General features: G+C 33.7%; 1 protein-coding gene across 2 annotated transcripts; it reads left to right on the forward strand.

The window, feature by feature from the left end:
- Positions 1 to 1117: 1117 nt before the first annotated feature.
- LOC131928945 (cubilin) lies at positions 1118 to 16529 on the forward strand. 2 transcript variants are annotated; one of them, XM_059285133.1, is made up of 6 exons: positions 1118 to 1136; positions 12011 to 12229; positions 12850 to 12982; positions 13693 to 13826; positions 15309 to 15464; positions 15713 to 16529. In XM_059285133.1, the coding sequence occupies exons 2-6, from the start codon at positions 12160 to 12162 to the stop codon at positions 16078 to 16080; spliced, it is 861 nt and encodes a 286-aa protein (XP_059141116.1). In that variant the 5' UTR covers positions 1118 to 1136; positions 12011 to 12159; the 3' UTR covers positions 16081 to 16529. The 2 variants fall into 2 exon arrangements, with proteins under 2 accessions (XP_059141116.1, XP_059141108.1); XM_059285125.1 differs by lacking the exon at positions 1118 to 1136 and adding an exon at positions 1448 to 1520.
- The last annotated feature ends 1627 nt before the right edge of the window (positions 16530 to 18156 follow it).

Consider the following 18156-nt stretch of genomic DNA (forward strand, 5'->3'; position numbering starts at 1 on the left):
TGCGTTTCGGGAGAGGGAAAGGTGGGCGTGCTTCGGGGGTATTGCCCCTCCCCTTGAAGATATGCATGAAAGAAAATCTGTTATCCACACCCTAACAAAACTGTACTTATGACTTCATTGTATTTATGATTTATGACTGTATTCATGGATTTTTATTGTTGGTTTGCAGTCAGTGTTTCTTCCAGACTTTTTTCTCCGGGGGGGGGGGGGGGTCGGTAAACTTTCTTCGGGGAGGGGGGGGGGTAGGACACTGTTAAAAGTATATATTTTCTATATAAATTATATACATTTCATTTCGTTCGGAGTGGCGGTAAAAAAAATTCGGGGGGGGGGGGCTTCGTCCCCCCGAAGAGATGCCTGGAAGAAACTCTGTTTGCAGTTTTGTGTGGCCATTATAGCGTGTTGCTTTCGGAAAAAAGATCATGTCTAAATGCAATCATTTCAATGTCCTTACATCGAGCAGACTCATCGAATGTCTTTAAGTAAATATATGACCTTTCCATCCTGGCCTGTAAATGACGGGTGAAACGCTTTTCTGGATCTTTTGATAGACATTTTATAATTAACTTGGGTTGATTCATGGCCTACATATTGGAATAATGATAAAGCGCATAAAACATTTTAACTGTTTAAAAAATATGTAGTCTAGGTCCGATTATTTTTAAACAATTTTGATATGTATTCGTTTCTTAAATTTAGATGTGGCCTTATGAAATTCATAGAATTTTATATCATGTTTCTATTTCACCTTTCACGATTATCCGTAAAAGAAAAAAAAAAGCTTTTTAAAAAATAATTAATTTAGCAAAAAAAAAAAAGAAATTAACAAAACTATATATAGATCTAGATCTATATATATATGTATATATATATATATATATATATATATATATATATATATATATATATATATATATATATATGCCTCCGTTATATTTCTAAAGCCCCCCCCCCCCCCCTTCTACAGCGTTAAACTTTAGTCGAATGTGTGTGACGTCACTTATGAATTTACCCTTGAGCCTGTTCGTGTTTATTTTGCCTATCCTTTGAATTGACGTCAGCGCCATGCTGCACAACGACGGTGCTCATTGAGACTGTGTGAAAGGCTTATTTCTTATGTCTGATTTCATTCACTGGTGAAGTTAATATTACAAATTTCGGTCTTAGCTTATCATTGCGATCACGATACGTGTTGTTAGAGAAAGGAGTAGGGGTGTGGATAAGTAAGAAATGTTGGGGCCTATAATTACTAGAATCTATAATACATTTTTTAATTAAAAAAATAACGAACAAATATAAAAACTACCACACTGATAAATTCTGCAAATATGAAATTTGTATGACAAAATATATCTATAACCTTATAGATCTAGTACTTATTATTTTATACTGATTTGTTTATTTTTTTAAGTAGTTGCAATTGAAATTGGCTACATTTTAACATTTTTATCTGGAATTCCTGGCTTCTCTCGAGTAAGGAAATGACCCTGCAAGTTAAATAAGTACGGAGCATAAGCTTGGTAACACCATAACATTTCATTGATTACAATGATTACATAATATTATATTACTCTCTTTACTTAAATTTTTAATACTTTATTAATTGGTCTGGTACCTCTTTACGCCTTCATTAGACTTTTTCTCCTTTATTTAAAGATATCTTTTTATTATCTAATATCTAGATTTAGGGTAATCTATCGTTTTAGGTACGTAAAATCGCCCGAGACTAGTAATGTGAAAAACAGGTGACTCCTTACATTTTAATAATTATTTCACATTTTGAGGAGGATTTATGTTTTGAAAAATACAAAAATGTTTCCATGTTTCATTTATGTACCTGTTTTTAAACAATTGAATTAAAACTTTTCAGTAATAAATGAACACTAGCGATGTTTCCAATAGATGCAACCATGCTCATTTACTATAGCAGCCATCTTGTTAAAGTTTTATTTTTATAGACATAGCGGGAGATTCAGGGGGAAGTCACTCTATTTTACAAATGGCTGCTGTTTATATAGGAAATCTTACTTGCAGACACTGCTGTTTAAAGTTAATTTCTGGCCTATATTGATATATTTAGCCATTGTTTTAGGTTTATTATCCATTTATCTATAATATTTGACACAAACATATCACAATATACTTCTAGTACAGCCTTGACAACGAGGTAACGTTTTCGTACATTAATAGCCGCGGGCGATTTTACGTACCCAAAAACGATAGATTACCAGATTTAGTTTTGAACTTCGGTAATCTATCGTTTTAGCGTAATCAATTCGGTCGTCACTAGTAATGTAGGGATAAGGTAACTAATAAATTATTAAATACGAGCCGGCCCGCGGCATAACATACGCCGCTATTTAGTTATTTCTAATTTTCAATAATTCATAATTTGTGAATTCGACAGTACCAACGCTGACACTGAAAATATTTCTTTAAAACACTATAAGTAGCTCGTTAAGGACCATAACCCCCCCCCCCCCCCTTCTTCCCCCCCCCCCCCCCCCCCCCCCTACGTTTAAAATCGTTGGCTCTGCTTGTAAACATTTAGAGTTAACACAGCTCACTAAAACCATGTAGGGGTGGGGAGGTAGGGAGAGCGTTTGCAGCTTGTTTTCTAACGGCTCGAAGAGGAGAATTATATATATAGATGGCTTAAATATGAATATATTTTTGCATATTCTACTAAAATACTGAAGATAATTGAATATTAAACCACATTTGTCATTTAAGGGTTAAATCAAAAAAATGTCATGAAATTAAGGTTTAACAACGATGTTCCAGATACTAAATTTCCTATTAAATACAGCGGCCATCTTAAGAAAATATTATTTTGAGTCATTTCCCTTTCTTTTCTATTTGTATTGGAAATGTATTGATGTTTGCTATTAAATACGTTTGTCTTGTGTTTAAATACAAAGCATGCGTTTTTAAAAAAAATTCTGCCCTTTAAACAATTTAATTACCTGACAATAAACATTAGTTCTAGAATTATTATTGTGAGATGCAATTTGTATGCATTAAGAAACTCCCTATTTTTATAGAGCTACCGCTACATATCTAATGTTTATTTAAATATTAGTTTGAGTTAATTATTATTGCTTGTGTTATTGTTTATTTGCTATTTTCATTTCATATTTTCAAGCTTTTTTCCTTTAATTAGTGATTTAATCATAAATGACGTCACGTTTTTTATACCTATCTTCACCTTACCCCCCCCCCCTGCCCCCATTTTCGCCGTCACAAAATAGTCGTAATGTCGAAAATTACCTTTTTGCCCTGCCTGTTAAAAAGTCAAGCCATAATTCAAACGAAAAAGAATTTTTTCAGCATTTTTGTATAAGGCGAATGGTGACAAACTTTTAAGTTTTCGATTTGCACCCCCCCCCCCCCCCCACTTAAGTTTGTCTATATTTTTTGCCTTGGTGTCACCCCCCCCCCCCCCCCCTAGTAAATGGTGTCACCCGGTGCGGTCCTGCTCCACCCTTAAGTGCGTGATGTCATTTATGGTAGATCTCAAGTCCTAACCTCCAATACACATTTTTAAACAACCTTTGTTGTCAAAATGTTGATACCAAATACCCAAAATGAGTTATATGGGGTTGTCCATAAACAATGTCACATATACTATTCTAATAGGACGTCAAGTTACGCAGGACTAAAATTTATGACCTATAATGAAGGGGTGATGGGGGGGGGGGGGGGATGAGTGACGTCAATTATGGAAGAGTTCTATAAAGCTGTGCTCAATGAAAATGAGGAACATAAAGCGTTCGTTTCCATGCATGCCTTTGCTCATAACGAATGATCATAACTATTGCAAGCCTGTTGTCCTAAGCGGTGTTAAACAACCTCAGCACACCATCCCCGCCAAAAAGGGCCTGCCACTAAATGCCTACCGACGAAAACAGGCCGCACTACATTGACTCCAAATGAAATAACTTCTGACAATAAGGCTCAAACCAACTAGCTCCTGGCAATGGTATTCGACAAGAATCCAAGACAATTATTGGCTTGCAGGTAAAATTGGACAAAACAGCAAGTTTCGCGACATGGGGCATAACAATAGATCAACCCTTAATACAACAGCAGCTAATGTAAAAAGCCAGAGCTCATTATAGGCTTGAGTTTAATATAGTAAGTGTTAGCAGGTGACGGTGCATTAGGAATACGGCAGTCGGCTAAACGCCCGAGCCCGACGATGTCTGAACATCAAGTTTGTCTTTTATGAAGTGCGGAGCACCTTTAAGAGCTGAGCTTGGGGGGGGGGGGGGGAGTCCCTTTTGACACCACCATTATCGCTGCTTATGTCCACATATCAATCACAAGTTTTGCGTGGAGCTTAATGGGCAGACATAGTGTGTGGGACTAGGAGCCTAAATACATATACGGAAGCTGCTGTGTCACAGGCATTTTACAGCCGAACGTCTCAGGGCAGCAGGTTGCAGAAATTAAAAGCAGGTGAATTTGTATAGTAGAGGGAGCACCGCATGCCACTGTAGTAAATTAAACACCAATATAATTTACCGAACTAAAGTCTTTTAGATCTATTCGTCAGGCTAAAAGTCGCTAAAGTCTCAACTACATAGTGCCTGTTTTGATTGTTTTTAATTACGCGTATCTCTTTCTTTAACATTAGTCTAAGTAGGGGATGTAACGGCGGGGTTGAAAAAATGACGTATTTCTTTTTTTAACAGACGAATAAGGGGTCATCCATAAATGACGTCACGCTTTTTTGGACGATTTTTACCTCCCCCCCCCCCCCCCCCCCCCCCCCCCCCGTCCAATCCGTCACACGTCGTCACAGGAAGCCAGACCCCCCCCCCCCCCCCCCTAAAATGACGTCACACTTCAGCCTAAACCCCCCCCCCCCTCTTAAAATTGCAGTTGAATTTTTTTAAAACAGCTATATTTTTCCAAAATCTTTTCTGAACGCTGTCAAAATAGAGAGAGTATTTTAATCTATTGCTATTACAATTTATTAAAACAGTTTTCTAAAACGCAAAATAACTTCTAAAATTCGTTTTCTAACATTGCTTTTTATAATGCAAAAGTGTGACGTCACCCCATATGAACCCCCACCCCTCCCCCTCATCACACACCGTCTCAAAATTACGGACCCCCCCTCCCCCATACGAGTGTGACGTCATTTATGGACGACCCCTAAGTGATAGATTCTAATTCTCCTACGAACTACAGGTTGATCTAGGTTTTTTTTTCTAGAGGGAGATATCACTATATAGTGGGTGTTTTTTTGTTTTTGTAATAATGGATGGTGAGGAGTAAACATCGACTATTGAACAAATCAACAACTGATGAAAGCAGAAGGCAAAGAAAAAAAAACCATGTGGTATTCAAATGTAACTAATTAAAATTTTAAACTATTTTTATAAAGACAATAATCTTAATTCATAAAAAGTGTAGGCTTAAGACTCATGTCTACAGACAAAATAAACAACTAGGCTTAAATGGATCACCCATAAACAATGCCGGCGCCAGGTTATTTAGCGCCCTAGGTAAAACTTATTAAAAGCGCCCCCCCCCCCCCCTGCAATTTTTTTCATGCCCCCGTATTATCAGAGGCATAGCGACCCTTCCAGGCGCCCAGGGACAAGCTTACCATTTGCACCCCCCCCCCTCAAACTTTCAATTTGTTTTTCCAACACATTTTGGCCCCGCCCCCCCCCCCCCCCCTACGGACAGCACCCTAGACGAAAGCCTAGTTCGCCTTATAGGTAGCGCCGGCCCTGTCCATAAATGACATCATACTTTTCCCGACGAATTCCCTTACCCCCAATCGTCACTGAAAGCAAGATGATGGTTTAATATCATATCGCTGTTCTACGATACCCGAACGCGTAATCACAATTTCTAACGAAAACGAATATATTGCTCATCATTGTTTTAATATATTTTACCCCGTCCCATATTTTGAGTCCAACGTCATTTATGAAGAATATGGACGACCTAATAATTGACAAGTTCATCAGTACAAAAGGGTTTAATAAATGTTGGACTTCCCAAAAGTTTGAGATCTTGGATGTACATACACACATAGCCTTCATTTCAATTTGAAATTAAAGATAAGAAGACGGCCCTCTGTGCTACTTACATTAAACAAGACAGCTATGTATATTAAACAACAAAGTCAAAACAATATACATACGAATAGACATTTGTATCAAGGGAAACTATTCTAAATTTTATTTGGAAAGATGGCCGCTGTTTTTATCTACTAATATTTATCTCAAACACCTAGTTTGAAGTTAGTTTCATGATATTTTAAATTGTTTTGGTCACTGATTGTTATTTTAAATCAATTATCTGTTATATTTTGTAAAATTTGACTTAGGCTAAATAAACTTATTTAAACAAATATTAATATATTCATCAGTTACCTCTCCCGCACATTACTACTGCAGCCGAATTGATAACGCTAAAACGATAGATTACCAGAACTTCTAGTACTTCTAGATCTTGAGTCCCTAGCCTGTCGTAGCTTAGTTACTCTACTACTACTAGACACTCTACTCTAGACTCTAGATTTAAAACTGTTAAGTAGATTCTAGTTAAGATTAAGAACTTAAGTTTAAGACTCGGTTTAGACTTTAGAGTCGCTACTTACTAGATCTAGATCTAGTAGGCCTACTAAATCTACTACTAAAACTAAGTACTTAGCTCGCTACGAGTCTAGTAGAGTTGTAGAGACTCTACAGTCTACTAGACTCGTAGAGCTAGACTAGTTATTAATCTCTACGTCAACAGTACAGTGTACAGTAAATACTAAAATAGTTACAGACTTATAGTAGTAGAGTAGACTAGTTAGGTAAAACTCCATTTTAGCGGATTTTATTCGCCACTTCGCGTACACCTCCGGTTGAGCGTATTTTATTATAAACACAACAGAAACACACGAAAACATTTAGAAAACACTAGAATTAGATCTCGATCAAACAACTGCTGCCTTGTAGTTTGTTCTTGGTTGGACAAAGGCTATGGAAGCAAATCCAGAAAGAAAAGCAAGCTGAAATTGGAGTCAATGGCGCATAACCAGTTGACTTGTATCCTTAATTGTGATGGAGGCATGGTCGAGTCGGCAAAAAGCTCATGGTTGATAAATTCGAAAAAAAAGTCTCAAGTTCCATCCCTCTGGCAGATAAGGCTCGATCCCTTCCAACGCTATAAATTAAGAACGAGGAAGAAGAAGATCTAGATCTACTAATTTTTTTATGAATGCGCGTTTTAATTAGAAAAGGTAAAAAACATAATTTGCCTAAGGCAGGAAACAGATCCAATCCTCAAGCATCTACTTTTAGGGTCAATTTTCGCCAAATTTCAAAGTAACAAATATTGACATATTATAAATCAATTTTGTTACTTAACAATCGAGGAATTCAAAAATATAAAAATTAATAGCACTAGACATGTACATCACGTTCAAAATGTAGATTAACCGCACTCACTCAACTGAATTTTTTTTTTTACATCTAAATGTGTAGTGAGGTCTAAATATCCATGAAATTCACAAAATCAACAACATAATTACACATAAATGTCACTTAGGCATACATTTATTTGTAATAATGTCAAACTTTACAAAATATACCAATTTATAGCTTATTTCTGTAATTATTCTTGAAAAAAAAAACCACCTCCCTCCCCTTTTAAAAATGTTCAAAAAATTGCTTTTAGAAACACTCTGGGGAAGAAAAAAAAATAACAGAGTTAAATATAGAAGGTCTATATATATAAAACATTATTGGTAAAATATGTCTAAATGCCAATTTTTATTATAGTTGCAGCATTTACATGGCTAGTTATAATTGTTTAGTACTTAAAACATTAATTTAAAGTTATGACTGTCTGTGGCCTCATTCAAATAGTGTAGTGTCAGTGTAGGTGATTTCATTAGAATTGATAATGAACAGAATGTAAAATTAGAATTGGCCTATAAAAACAATGTTGATGATAGATGCAATCGTTTTAATGCTACTTATAATAGATCTAGATCAAAATGACTAACATAATTAAAACCTAAGAATCTGGAAGCGGTGACCTAATTTTACTGACACGGTTGTCAAATAGTAAATAGATTTAGATCTACGTAATTTTTAAAAACAGAAGTTAGTGATTAGATCTATAATGAAATTGAAATCCACAACTAATATCTAAGTATCTTTTTGATTTAAAAAAGAAATACGCTTAGTTCTAAAAAAAAAAATTCTATGGTGTATTCGATCCCTATCCCAAAACGTGCAAGCCATATCGCATGCCTAGTCAGGTACTCAGCTGCTTATCAAACCTTTGAATTTTAAACTTATATAATAAAAGTAGGTCACCCTAAAAAAAAGAGTAAAATGGCTCCCGTTTTCACGACAGCCGTCACTCGATTCATAATTTACAGAGTTATAAAGTTCTACTTTCTTTTGGCTATAGATTTAAAGAAATATTAATTTGTTATTTCTCATGCGTTCCAACAATTGTACCTAATTTTATCTAAGAATAAACATTAGATTAGTAAGGACTCGATTCTTTTTTAGAATTAGCCCTCGACACTATTCAGACTATTGTGAAGAAACAGGGTTGTGCGAAGGTTAAAACCTGATTTCAGATGGAAAATTTTTACTTTGAAATAATTACTTTATCAATTAAATTCGATTTAAAACAAATGGCTTAAAGTCAAAAGTAAACTAAAATTTAAAAACTTTGTTATTCGCAGTGTACTCAAGATTCTCGTGTTTTAAAGATAAGTCTAGTTTTACTACGTGTGCGTGCATGGTGCGAATATCAATTTTCCCTTACAGAAAATCATTAAAATAAAAAATAAAGTATCTACGGCATAATAATACTTATATTTTACAGAATTAAATAGATTTAACTAAACTGTTATTTAAATACTTGCTTCGGAGTAAAAAAAAAAAAACAATTTTATATCCTAAAAAAATTAACTGAAATCCCCGCTTTCAACAACCCCGATGTGTCGTAATTAAGGGCATTCATTTTGTTCAAATTAAAGTAAAATACACATTCAAATAATATTTTTTTTTACTTTCATAATTTATAGCAATCATTGCTAATGAAAAATCCTTAAAAAATAATAGTTATTTTTACAAAATATTATTTCTTACCTTATTAGTGCAGTAAACGCACTTTCCAAGTAGATCCGTTCCATCTAGATTTGCATACTTCGCATCCTTCGACGCGGCACAAAATGGCATAAAAAACGAATTCCACAAAAATGTTGCTAACGAAGCTTGTAAAAACATAGCTCTATTTATTAGTAAAAACAAAATCCCCGAACGATGTCTGGTTAGAAAGTTTATGATTGGCGATGATCGAACATGCATTTTGCGGTACCAATCTGTTTCCTGCCCTAAGCATTACAGTTCCAATAAAATAGTGTGTGATCATCGCGTGAGAAAAATCCCTACACTGTTTAGGGTTCACCGTAAGTTTACATTGACTTTAATTATCCCTAACAGCATACGTCATAGCTCGGGCAATTGCTATTTGAAATTGTGGTGGCCTCAGTTTTGGGATCATTGTGAGTTCATATACATTTATTTATAGTATCATGCGTGCGAGATACTTTTAACAATACAAACTTAACCGCCATGCAATTATGAGTTTGGTACTTAACCCAACGCCATGGGAATCCTAACTGAGACAAACATATTTTCAAGAGTATAAAAAAGCTAAATCTAGAATCTAGATCCAAATAGTGAACATTCAATAATTCGAAATTTGGATTTTTCTCAAGTTTTAACAAGTCTACTATAATCTAAAACTAAAACAAAAATTCATAAAGAAATAGTCTTAGAGTTTTCGTAACGTTTTTGTGTGTTTCGGTTGTGTTTATAATACAATACGCTCAACTGGAGGTGAATGTGAAGAGGGGAATAAAATACACTAAAATGGAGTTTTACCGACTATTAACATGACTAGTAGTTAGTAGTAAATAATCTACTAGATTAGAGTTTAGAATGGATTCTACCTTCTACCTAGATCCTCTTAGAACCTAGATCTAGATCGATTCAATTCTAGAATACTAAATCTATCAAAGTATGGTAATCTCAAGTTATCTTTTATAGCGTCGGAAATTATCTAGTAATGTTTGTTAAGTTTCATAAACATTAGTTACTGTAAAACCATAGTATATTGGATCGTTAAAATAGATGCCTAAATAAAGTTGAGTGTATTAAATTAGCCTAATGATTCAACTTAATTTTACGATTAACAGACAGAAAATTAGCAAAAATTAGTAGACCTAGATCTAAATATTAATGATAAAGTCGATGGTAGTAATAATGGCAGAAAACAGATCCAATTCTCAGCCGTCAATTTTCGTCAATTTTCAGAGTAACAAATATTTGCTTATTATTATACATCAGTTTTGTTGTTTAACAATTGAGGAATTCAAAAATATAAAAATTAATAGTACTAGACAATTACATCATGTTCAAAATGTAGATTAACCACACCCACTCAACTGATAACCTTTTTTTACATCTCAATGTAATGCTGTCTAAAAATCCTTGAACTTCATAATATCAACAATATAAGCATAAACTTATTTATAATTATGTCAATCTTAACAAAATATACCACTTTAGCGCCTATAGCTTATTTCTATAATTATTTTTGAAAAAAAAAAACCGCCCTCTCCTTTAAAGAATGTTCAAAATTTGGGCTTTTAGAAACACTATGTGGATGAAAATATAACAAGAGTTAAAAATATATTAAACATAATTAGTAAAATATGTCTATAGCTAACTTTTACTATACGAAGTATACAAAAAGTCTTGAAATCGTGAAAAAAAAAAAATCGAGATTTTTACAAATCTCGACTTTTTACACCTCACTGATACGGAAAAACATAATTTTGCAATCTTGTCCGTATGTCTGTGTGTGTGCGTGTAAACACGGTAACTTGAGTACCATTACAGCTAGGTTGATGAAATTTCATATGTAAGTATTTTATCAAAATCGTAGATCCCTATCAACTTTTGAGCGATTTCTGATAACCGGACGTGGTACTTTTTCTACTTTGAATTTTTCAAAAGCCTATAACTTGAGTATTATTTCAGATAGATAAATGAAATTTCACATGTAAGTAAAAGATCTAATACTCTACCTTCTATAAAAGTTTGAGTAATTTCTGTTGACTGGAAGTAGTAATTTACGCCATTTCCGACTTCTCAAAAAAAAGCATATAAAGTTATAAAGTACTAATATTATTCCGCACTATCATGCACATTTTGTTTTGCTGTTTGCTTGGTGCGCAATTCTTTTTTCTACGAGATTCTGTTCTATTTTAAAACTTTAAGTAATTAAAAATCATGTCTATATTCCGATTTATATAAGAATATTTGAGAAAGTTTAGAGGAGATCACTCCCGGTTTATTTATAACAGTTGCAGCATTTACATGGCTAATTATAATTGTTTATTCCTTTAAACATTCATTAAAAGTTACGACTGTACATGGCCTAATTCAAATTGTGTAGTGTATTGGTGTAGTTGAACCAGGTGTTGTTACGGCCTGATACGATTTCGTTAGAACTGGTAATGAGCAGATACTATCAAGTAGTAGGCTAGAGTCTAGAGACTCTAGAAGAACAAGTTCTACTACTAATGATTCTAATAGATCAAGATTTTTAGAAATCAAGAAGTCTCTGAGTATCAAATCAGTAATGATTATTTTTATTAAAAAAACCACAGCCCTCAACCTTTAAAAAATGTTCAAAATTTGGGCTTTTAGAAGTCCCTGAGTATCAAATCAGTAATGGTAACTTGGATAATATCAGTGTACAATGTGTTACGTGATCAATTTAATAAATTATAGGCCCTAATTAAAACTGTGGTCTAAAAATTTAATCTTCTTTAGTAAACTGTATTGTAAACCAAGTCCTACTATAATCCTAATCATGTGATAGGAAAATAACTTGAAATACTTTGTGTAACCCATTACTTTCTGAAGATAACATATTTCTATTTTGTTCATAATTGCAGGAACAAGGTTAAATCGACGGCCGAAAGTTCGTTTTTAAATTAATTGTGCACTTGCTAAGCAGTTAGTATAAAGCAGGTATACATGTCATAATGGAGATAGATAGGAGCCATTAAAAGAAATTTTCTTGGAAGAAATAAACTGGAAAGAAATGGCAAAGTTATGTTTCTGCAAAATTCTGGTGTCGGTTGCGCTTGTGTTTCAGCAAATTTTACATTCAGGTAAAAATAAAATTCATTGCTTTAGACTTATGCTTTGTTTAAGATTATGTTGGATTTTTTAACCAGTGTCCGATAATGGCACATTAATCGACTCTTCTTAAAAAAGGGGGTGTTAGGTGACTGGTAGTTAACTAGATATACATATGACTTGTGTATGTAAATGCTAACCCTACCCCTATTTTCTAACTATACTATGAAACTCAAAAAGGGCTTGCAATAATACTACTAATAACCTAACACACCTATTTTTGGAACAGTCTGTTATCAGACATTGATATACTCAATCATCTGAAAGGATAAGTTAATTATTTTTTTGTTGCAAATAAAGTAAAACTACTTGGGCTAGGAAGATAGATTTTACAGCTTGTTGTGTATTTTAACTCATTTTATTACTAGGTGTTATTTTATTTTATTAGTTCTTTATTTGTTAATCAAATTGTCTACAATAACATTAAAATAACACCTATGGTTTATCTATTATTACTTCTTAGAAAGAATTTTATTTTTAGTAAATGATTAACATACAGGCCTATTTACATTTTTATAAATCTTTTTTCGCATTAACTTGAGAATCCTTTTTAGTTTTGATCCTCACCCATCAGAACATTTTTGTTTCTTAGGCTGTCAAAACTATGGGTATGAGAATAATGGGCCCCCTACTTGCATAGATTTTGAGAGTCCCACAATATTGCAAACTGATGGCACAAGAGCAGGGCAAATTGTGTACCCATTAATGGGCCCTACATATAAGAAGTAAGTTAAACTTATCATTTGTGATTCACTTTGATGATGTCCCTTACATCTCAGAAACATTTTTCCAAAAGTAGAAGATTCTATGTTGTTGCAAAACTTTTGGCAATAAATCTTGCTATGTTCATCATACTTACATTAGAATTTGTGTTTTCAAATCAAGTACATTTATTTGATGTGGTCCTTCATTTATTCAACTATTGGCAATGGCCATTTTTGTTTATTGTTTATTTTCACTGCAGTTTTTGCATAAAACCAAAACAATTTTTTCTATGACTAATAAAAAAATTTTTAGGGCATAGTCTACAGTAGTTTTGCTGCTTTTATTCAATGTGGTTCTAAATTGTTTTGATTTTATTTTTGTGTCATATTCAATAAAATTGATAGGTACTTTTTTTACTCACTCAAAATATCCAGTAATTGCAAAGGTATTGTTTTATCATGATGCAACATATAAAAAATGTTTACAAGTATGATTGAGAACTGCCAGGTTTAAGCTATGATTCCTTATACAAGTACGATTGAGAACTGCCAGGTTTAAGCTATGATTCCTTATACAAGTACGATTGAGAACTACCAGGTTTAAGCTATGATTCCTTATACAAGTACGATTGAGAACTGCCAGTTTTAAGCTATGATTCCTTATTTTAAAAACTTTGTGCTTTGTTGGTGTAGTTCTTCATATTGTCCTGAATGGCAACTTCTTTCTTTAGTAACCAGTTGTGTGAGTGGGTAATCATGACGGAGCGAGCTGGTTATGTGATCAAGCTGCAAGTGTTGGATTGCAAGCTTGAGGACAAGGACATCTATGGTGAATGTAGCACGGATTATGTGGATGTTTTTGACTGTAAGTAATTCTAAACTTTGTATCGTTTCCACAGAAACAGACTTTTTTAACTCCATTTTTCGTTTTTATTCAAGATTTAAAAGCCTTTATTATAATCGCACATAGGGACAATCTCATACAAGGCCATACATCTCACCATTATTACGCAACATTTCCATTTTACCAAGTTTAATATAGAAATGTTAACGAAAAACAAAACTTTAAAGTCTTTAAATTTTTGAAAACTGGAGTTAAAACAATCTGGTGCTGGGGAAACTATATGCTCGTAGTGTTTTTATTGGACCTCGTAGCAGGGGGATAGAGAACATGACTGTGAACCATAAAGTTTGTACCGTGGGCTCAAGTCTGTAAATAAACTCTTAGTCCACCCAGTTCTGATGCTTACCTGACTCACTTTAGAGACATTAAAGGCGCTTGGGCATAGCATTGATCACCCTATGTTTACATATGCTGACATCAGTGAATCAGGTAAACTCTATTTCACCTGCCTGATCGACAGCAAAGTCATAAAGGATATCTCTATTGTTTTTTTTTTCAACTGACCACACTATCTCTTCAGATTCTCAGGCTCCAAAGAGACAAATGAACTACATCATATGTCACATGGACATTCTGGTTTGAAAGTGTGCCTTTTTTTTTTTTAAATTTCTCTTTTCAATATTGTCCGTAGGCAGATGAAGTAGAGCTTATCAATCTAAACATTACGCTAATAGATCAATAAACCATCAGAACTGGTTGGACTTTAGCCTATAAAGTCCTTAAGTACTCAGTAAAATGGTCTCTTTAAATATGGGTAGAGTTTGGGTTTAAGGGTAGGCCTATATCTTGAAATCTTAGGCTTATGCTTGACTTTTGAGGTGCTACAAAATTATACAAATGTAACTACAAACAGTGTAAGACAGCTTCAAAGACTGGCTAAAATGTTGCATGTATTACTTTCTTTATTAATTCTGATTTTGAAAAAAATTGAAGACCACACATGATAAACCACAGATGTCCACTTTTTTTTTTCAATTTTTGAGGTGGTGCCATGTTCAAGTAGCACTTTTGTTTATCTAGTGCCATAATCAAGTAGAACTGTTGTAGGCCTATAGCTAATGCATATATTCATGTAGTACTTGTGTATATCTATCACGTCTAACAATATGAAAGCATAAAATAATCTGGAACCCCCTCAATATTTAGGATTTTAAAATCATGACACAATGTAACAGCATATGATCTCAAGCTGAAAATCTCATTTTCTTAAAAGTAGAAAACTTTGATAACTGTGGTTTATCCCCTGTGGTCTTCAGTTGTTGTTGCACAGCTACATTTAGTGATCATAGGAAAAGGCTTTCCTGTAGTATTTTAGAATTTCTATACTTAGGTGATTTTTACTGAAATTTTTCAGTCTTTCTTAATTATATTGCTCTATCTAAAACATAGAATGTAAAAAAATTTTGATAATGTGTTTTATTTTTAAATCCTCTGAATATTTAGGGAAAAATGGGCAACCTGTGTTCCAAAATCGATTCTGTGGTACTGAATCCGGAATGATTTATGAAAGCTCAAGCCAAAAGATGACTCTAAGATTCCACTCTAGTGCCACTCTAACGTTTTCTGGTTTTACTGCTCGGTACCAATCTGTTGAAGCTGGTGAGTTGACTTAGCTTACATGGCTAATGAAGTCATAAATTTTCTCCTTGCTGACTTCGATAATTAGGCAGATTAAGTCTTAGATTTATTGCAGTATTGTTCAATCAATATTTCTGAAAATAGTGTACATGTATTTAATATTTCTTGTCAACAACTGTAAAAACAAATACTTGGTTTTAAATCAATCTTTAAAAGTAATATTAAAAAAACCACTTAACATAAATGTTTGTTTACTCTTCCTTGTCCAGCTGGTGATATGGACTCCAAGACAGTTCTTCTTGCCATTTGTATTCCCGTTGCTGTAATCATACTTGCTATGTGTATACCTTTTATATGGGGCATGTTGAGAATTTATCATCGGAAGACTGCCCCACCGACCCGCGTACCATCGAACAACCCGCCTCCCTACAGCATCACCAACCAAGACCCAGCGTCTTTGACCAATCTACCTCTCCGTCCCATGGTCCCTGCTCACATTTCCCGCTGCTCCGCCCCACCTCCTTCGTACGATTCCCTGCACTACGAAACTATACACCTAGACATGCCAGTGAACCCACCTCCCTATGAGCTGATAGTTAAAGATAACGGACATATTCACACATCAAGTGAAACTTGAACAGTTTGAAACTTGACGGCTGCGGCTCACTTTTTTTTAAAGTTTGGTTGTGCCACATTTTCTCAACCATTATTTGAAATGGTTGGGTTTATCAGGTTGTTATACTTTCTTGTCTACTCTATGCAAGTAAAGTAAAAAAAAAAATTTATAATTCATTGTATGGTAATGTGGGTTAGCTCTTCACCCATTATGAGAACTCATTTTTTTTCACAATAATATAATCTTTCATAAAAATACCTTTTTAATTTTAACATGTATGTAATTTTAAAAACAACAGACTTTTTTTCAGGTAGCTCATTTAAAATGTTTAGTTTAGTATTAGATTTTGGCATTCATCATTCAAGATATAATTTTTCTTTCTAATGTTACACTTTTTAGCCCACTTTTTTAAATCTTAATTTTGTATTATAAAATAATCCTCAAACATGTAAATAGTCAGAATCTCTTTTTCTCATATTCCCCCCCCCCCCCCCCCCCACTTTCCCTCCCTTTCCTTCCCCTCAAATAACACTGCTAAGTTTCTGAGATCTCTTGGAGTTATCATCTGCAGCTTGTATAGCTTAATTACATATGAAGCAGTGAAGAAAAAAATAGATCTTCATTCTATCACCTGGCTTGAATCTTAAAAAAAGTTTAATCACTGGTTAGTTGAGATTTTTATATAATTGTACTCAGGTGATCTGAATTCTTTTTATCTCAGTTATTTTTTTATATACATGAATCATTCCTTCCTAATTATAGGAAAAATTTATGCTGTACAATATATTTTATCATGTACGAGATCTGATTATTTAAGCTAAAGAATGATTGCGTATGCTTATGCCAGATTCCTCTTGACCAAACAACAGCAGTGCCTTAGGTTTATTTCAAACTTTTTCCATGGTTCATATTGCTGTGCCAGATTGATAATTCCACTAGTGTTTTATCGGTTGCAAGGTTTTCTCAAATTCCACCAGCAGGTGTCGTCCATAATGAGTAGCTCTTTTTAAAAATGGTTTATACCTTCCCCCTCCCCATATAGTCAGATTCCCCCCCCCCCTAAAATGACACATCCCCTCAGCCAACACACCCCCCCCCCCCCCCAAGTGGCATTATTTGATTTTTCAAAACATCGATTACTTTTTATAATTACTGAGTTTGGTCTTCATTGAGTATATTAATCATTTTTATCATAGTAAACAGCACAAAATAGCGGCTAATTTCTTTTTAAAATCACACTTTTTTAATTCATCTTCAACTGTTTCCCCCTAGTATCACATCCTTTAAAAAAAATTCTAATCTTCTTCCCCCCCCCCCCCCCCCAAACCCCCAGGGGTATGAGGCTTTTTATGGACGGCCCCTTAGATACATTTTCACAGTTTTTTCACATTCCACGGTTAAATACAACTTTACATGGTTTTATTTCTAAATAATCTGTCTCTTTTTTTGTACTTGTTGTTTTGAAAACAAACAGAAGTTTCCTCCCTCACAAGTTAGTGTTTGTTTAAAATATTAGTTAGTCATACTTTCTTGTTAATGTTCAAGAATAACTGCTTTCTTGTATTTTATACATATTTAAATAGTCTTCAAACAAATAAATATATATTTTCTCATACATGTTTTCAAATTTTACATAACTGAAATATACAGTCGAACTGATGGCCTTACACTGTTACTAGTTTAAAAGCTCCCTGCATTTAGCAAAACAATTTTTTTTTTTGCTGAAATATTGTCGTAATACATGGATGGAGAGAATATGCTAAAATATAACACTTTACATAAAAAATAGAAGCTGTCGTTTTAATATATATACAGTTGTTAAGTTGAAACTTAATTTTTTGATGTATATTTTCACATTTACATTAACAAATTTTGCTTAATATAATTAAGAGGTTGTAGAAAAAAAAACATTACTTTAGAAATGATTAAGTACTTATCATCTTGTTTTTGTTTTGAATTGTTTAAATAAATAATGATGCAATAAATTAAATATATAAATCAATGAACTATGATTACATCAATTTTTATTAATGTATCGCTCTGCCAGTTATATGGAATATTTTTCTTGTAAATGATAATTCCTTGTATAGATAATTT

The sequence above is a fragment of the Physella acuta genome, unplaced genomic scaffold (genome assembly GCF_028476545.2).
Source record: "Physella acuta isolate Inbredline_101_S28 unplaced genomic scaffold, ASM2847654v3 ptg000092l, whole genome shotgun sequence".
Taxonomy (NCBI): Eukaryota; Metazoa; Mollusca; class Gastropoda; family Physidae; genus Physella; species Physella acuta.